We start from the raw sequence: 6,025 nt of genomic DNA on the forward strand, positions 1-6,025 counted from the left end.
TTTCTGTGTCTGAAGTTAACCTATTGAAGATGGTCACTGAAATTCTCATAATAATTAAGATTATAAAAAGGTAAGCTCAGGGTTCAAGGATTTGTACTGTCTAGTATACAAACGTATGAGGCCAACATATTGTTCCAATTTTTATAAATGATAAAGTTATATAAAGTAATGATAAAGTAATGATAAATTTGGTAAATAAGATAAATATCTTCAGTTGCTGAATTCAATTGAAACTCTCCAAAGATTGATGCTGGATATTGCTGCAGAAAAAAATTCTGCCAGAAATTTCTGCAGTAATGCATTTTCTGAGCCAATTTTTGAGCTTATGAACATGTGAACACACTGGGACAGACATTATTTGGATTCGTCTCCTCGGGAGCTTTCCAGTGATATAAAACATGTTTTTGTAGCTCGCTTCCTTCTGTGTGGTCAAGTTCGGACTCCTGGCCATTCCTAAGTTGTCCCGCCCTGCCTTCTAGGATAGACCCTTAACCTTTTTTCGTTACCATCACCCACTCATTCCCAAATTAATTGTCCCAAATTTTGATTAATTTTTACCCTGTGTCGTATAGTTGTTTAGTTGAAATCCAAAGAATATCAAGATGGTGAAGATTTTAACGGAAGAGTTGTTTTTCCCTGCCTAATGGCTGAGGCAATTATTGGTGACGAGTTTTAAATCGTTTTCAGCTTACTGATGTAAACGTCTTGTACATTTTGAAAATAAACTGATGGGAAAAAACTTTATTTATCTTGTTTTCCGTGGTAAAATTGGCCACCAGTAGCCATGGCTCTTTGAATATCAGCGTACTCCAAAGAAGTGGGGCGTTGCTCTTAATATCAACCACCAGTTTGACTGTTCCAGACTCGAATAACTACAGGCCGCAGTGTTGTAAAGTAAATATTGCAGACTGCTGTGTAAAACAACAGAGAAGAGGCAATCATACATTTTAACGGCACAAGCTTTTAAGTCACTTCATTCAAATAAACGAAGGCTACAAGTAATTTATCTTGACTTGTGCATTCAACCAAAACATAACACGTCAAAATGCTCCTCATTGTACAAGACAAAGCTCGAAACAGCACGAGCAGCAACATGTGGTCACATGACAGCACATAAAACGGTTACACTAGTCAAATGACAACGAATCATTATCTGTTATCTCGCTTCCGGGAAAGTTGAGCTCTTTCCCAGAAAACCTACACGCAAAACAGAAACAACAGTTTGTTTGCATGGTATCACGAGGGTGCAGTGACAGAGTAAGCTAGCGATGCCGAAACGGCGAGGGGGGCGACGACGCCCGAAATTGGAACGGGTGTACGGGTGGTTTCATTGTAAAAAGTGCAGACGAGGCTGGGAGAGTTCTCATGTATACTGTATAGAGGGGACTTTGAAGGTACGTGTTGATCTATGTATCTACCGACATGTGTATGTATTTATTGACAACTTATTATTGACGGGATTTGCAGATTTAAAGCTATTTGTTAACACACTCTTTTTGATAATGACACTTATTAATAGAGAGGTGGGCGTGTCACAGTGACCTTCGTTATTAGCTGGCTGCATTCGCACTATGCACCATTAAAGGTACATTCTCGTGTTTTTAATTATAAAATAATTATTGTAATAATCTACATAGGAGAATAAATCCCGGAATAGGACATTATAGTACTGCCCTGGCCCGCTCTGTGTAGAGTAAAATAGATTTATCATAATAACTTGACTAGAATCTGTCTCCAACACGGCATACCAATGTTGATGTGCAACAACTACCTGCCAAGAATCAGGCTGGGTAGGAATACATTTACTGTCACACCTAGGCTTATATGACAGGTGTCCCCGTCCCCTAAAACGCCGCAATTCGCTGCCACTGGGCACGCCCGAAGCGGAGAAACCGCATTATCTGTGGTTCGAGAAGGGAGAGAACTCCGTTTGCCTAATCGAAACTAAACGCACTTGTTGTTGAGAATATGAACTACGTAAACAAACCCGCATTACGAACTGCTATTTTGTCTATTGAAAACAAGTATTATGACTTATAATTGGATTAGAATGTACAAATGTGATGACGATACAGCAGAACTCACTTCTACGAACCACGCCAAACTAGGTCGTGGGGTCATTAATATTCATGAGTTATTCCTTTTATGGAACAAGTTCTCGGAAAGGTTTGAGGCTTGTATCATGTCCAAGATGAAGTCAAGAGTAGACATATTTTCAGGCTTATATCGCCACCAAAACGTATACTGGAAAAAGTAGAATGAGTGATGTTGCCTCTGTAAATTTAAATTGAAGCAGATCTAATTAAGATTCTTGCTTTGTAACTGTTTTTACAAGTAGTCAGCTGTGATGACGTTATTCAAACTTCAAAGACTTTGTGTGCCTTTCGTGGAATTAACGTCACACTAAATAATTTATAAAGACATTTCCCATCAATATTACAAAATGAGAATAATATATACCCATTCAAAGTAATGACAAATGTGAGCCCAATAACCTAAATGATTTAGTCAACCCAATGAAGCCCAGCGATTTACAAATGTAGGCCCACCTGTTTCGATCACTATCAAACGGGAACAATGTGGGCCACATTTTAGAAAATGGTTATATGTAAGCCATGCTAATGAAGCTTAGCGATTTATAAATGTTGTCCCTCCTGTTGCAATCACTATGACGGAAGAACGTCTGCCCACATTTAGGAATCGATTATCGTCACTAATTAAACAACCTAACGAAGCTAGGCGATATACAAATGTGGGCCCAATTGTTTCGATATTTAACGCATTCAAACATTTAATTAAGAATACGTTTTACCTTAGGGATAAGCTGGGCATTTAAAAGCTGGACCAACAACGTACATCGTGACTGACGCCATTTCTCGCAAACACGAAAACAACGGAGATAGCTCCCGTTTGAAATTAGAGTGACCTCCCTTTCCCAATATGAACCACTGATAATGCGGTTTCGCCCCCGAAATCTAGGATTGTGGGTTCCAGAACAGGTGGCCCAGTCATCTAAGACGCAGCAATTCGTTGCCACTGGGCACACGAGAACGTGACCCAGGATTGTGGGTTCCAGAACAGGTGGCCCAGTCGTCTAGACGCCGCAATTCGTTGCCAATGGGCACACCAGAAACCTAGGATTGTGGGTTCCAGAACAGGTGGAAAAACTGATGGCCAAGTTGTCTTGAGATGGCTTTACTTAAATCTCTCTCATGTTCAAATATAAGAGAAAAAACTTCTGAAAATGTCTATAATTTACAAACGTTACACTTTGTTCTGTTGTAAGTAAGAAACATGGAAGCGCTGAAAGGTACATGGCCAAATTTTCATTCACATGAATACGTATGACAACTTTCACAACGAATTCAAAGACTGTCCCAACCCCATCATGGATACATGCAAGCAGACAGGAACTATTCTCTGACAAAATCTGGCAACAGTCGCTAACTTTAAAAATTTTCAAATTGTATCCGTGTGTGTTGGCAAAATAAAGTGGATACCCAATTTCTGTTTAGAACAGAATAACAGGTCTTCGGTGTCATGTTATGCGAACTAAATGCGGCAGTAAGACATGTTTGGTCGCATTAATAATCATTGCATAAATACATCACATGACGTTGGTCAACACTGTAAAAGTGTTTACATCTTAAAGACAACCCTAAACACGTTCCTTGACCCATACTTTTGACATGATTAGGATTAGGATTAGGTGTTTGGGGTCTGAATGTGGGAAAGACCCTTATACCCCCCTTGAAAGTCATTGTTTGGTTATTTAAAAAGGGTCCCTTTCTATGGGTTTTTAGCGGTTAAAGGGGATGCAATAGTGTAACAGTAAAAAGTGTATCGGAGGAATACCAACCTCCACCCTCGAGGATCTTGACTTCTGATCCTTCAATCAACCACCTGTGCCACTGAGACTGTAGCCCTCACAAATGTCAAATTTCATAGTCACCGTCACCTAAGCTTGGTCTATTTGTACATTAATATTGTATTAAAAATTCTGGTAGTATATGCGGTGCGAAAGTGCCCTCATCTGATTTGCACATCTAATTTAAATATATATTACACACACACACACACACACACACACACACACACACACACACACATATATATATATATATATATATATATATATGTTATCCTTGTTTTCCTTAAAGCTCAATGTTATGACCTTTATTGTAACATGCATGTTTAAGTTCGGAATGTGTTTAGATTATTAGGATAATAGACAATGATATGTACACAATGACTAAACATGTGTAAATTTTGAACAATAGACGTGTCTAAATTCGAAATGTTATTTAGTATTAAGCATGTCCTAGAAAATTCTTGAAAACAATAATTATACTTCAGACTGATGAAAAAAAGAACATGTCTGCCACAAAGATGGCACTATGAATACACAGTGCCTTTCAGAAAGTGGTCAAATGGAACAAATGTTATATACACCCACACACCCTGGGTTCGACTCCCGGATGTGACTTAAATAAAAAGAGCTCGAATTTGTACTTCACTGAGAAAGTGTTATCCCAAATATAACATTTGTTAAAAATGACATTGTTGGAAGCTGTTGTTCTTTAAAACATATTCCAACTCACAGTTTTAATAACAAAAATATTTGGTTTTGCAGCTGTAACTGAAAAAAAATATTGAATCTCAAGACAAAATCTCTGTAACCCCGTGATATCACTGAAATACCGTTCACAGCGTCAAACCAAACTCACTCACTTTCAAGTGATGTAGATTATTTTTAAATGATATTAAAGTTATGAAATATATCCCGACATTCTCCATTGTTGCAGGTTGTTTATCGTCAAGGATGTAAGCATGTGACGCCTTCATTTTCCCATACCAGACAGACTACCTCATCTGTTCCAAATGTGGGGAACAACAGTGCCAATGTGACTCCTACGACGACGAGGATGATGCATACGACTCCGACGACGATGGAGACTTACGAACATCCCGGAGTGGCCGAGATCGCCATGTTGATGCACAGAAGCCACATCTTAAACATCTCTGTCAGAAGTGTCAGGCAGGATACTTGTGTGCAAGGGCGTAGGGCGGGGGTCGCAGTGTCTAGCACGACTTTTGACCTTGACCTTTATTGTCCGTTGATAGCAAACGCTATATCTGGGCCGTATGAACGAATATGATTTGGGTTATCAGATGGATGAAATAAATGATTTGTTTATACGTTTTATTGCCTTTTTCCTGGGTGACTTACAGAGATATTTCAATTGATGATCTTAAAAAAAGTCCCTTCATTAAAATTACCAGACTGGAAGACTATTGAAAATTCATTTAATAATCATAGACAGATTTTACTTTGATGACGAGAAGCTAATTAACACCAAGTCTGTTATTGAAATGTACAATATTTTACATTAGTATAAACAATTTTGCTAACTTATTTTTATTTTCGAAGGTATGTACCTTGATACGTTATATTACGTTTCCTTAAGAGCCCAGATGTATTCCCTTGAACAGTATTTATTATAAGATAATTAGTTTCCCTTTGACATTCTAGCGATTATTTCCATAATATTCTGTACGCTAGTTTTTTTGTTAATTTACAAAAATGTGTTTTGTATAACGCAGCTTGAAACAATATTTAAGTTATTTTATGGTGTCTCAGTTTCATGTGAGATGAAAACCAAAGTGATGCATGTCTCAGATGTTGACAAATAAGTAAACACTCGATCACGGGGATATGACGTTGGCAAACCAAACCCCAACTAAAACTTACGACCACAGGACTCCTACTCGGTGAAGTAATGGTATGATGTACACACATGCTGCTTCTAACTAATACACATAAGTCGCGTTAAAAAAACAGACGGGGCCCTAATAAATATCGTCCACCTCTCGCGCAAACACATGCACAGAAACTCATTACCTACCCCGAACTTAAACCCTAATACCGTTTATTATCGACATACACCTGAATTTTATAAGGATAGCCCCCCATCCAGTTTGATAGAATTAACTGAACACACACCACAATCACACTCTTTGACGT

General features: G+C 38.3%; 1 protein-coding gene across 1 annotated transcript; it reads left to right on the plus strand.

The window, feature by feature from the left end:
• Positions 1 to 1,107: 1,107 nt before the first annotated feature.
• LOC124136183 lies at positions 1,108 to 5,199 on the plus strand. Its single transcript, XM_046502032.2, has 2 exons — positions 1,108 to 1,394; positions 4,806 to 5,199. Exons 1-2 carry the CDS (start codon positions 1,269 to 1,271, stop codon positions 5,157 to 5,159), a joined length of 480 nt encoding a protein of 159 aa, XP_046357988.2. The 5' UTR covers positions 1,108 to 1,268; the 3' UTR covers positions 5,160 to 5,199.
• Positions 5,200 to 6,025: the final 826 nt, after the last annotated feature.

The sequence above is a fragment of the Haliotis rufescens genome, unplaced genomic scaffold, assembly GCF_023055435.1.
Source record: "Haliotis rufescens isolate VD_foot unplaced genomic scaffold, xgHalRufe1.0.p SCAF_121, whole genome shotgun sequence".
In the NCBI taxonomy this organism is placed as follows: domain Eukaryota; kingdom Metazoa; phylum Mollusca; class Gastropoda; order Lepetellida; family Haliotidae; genus Haliotis; species Haliotis rufescens.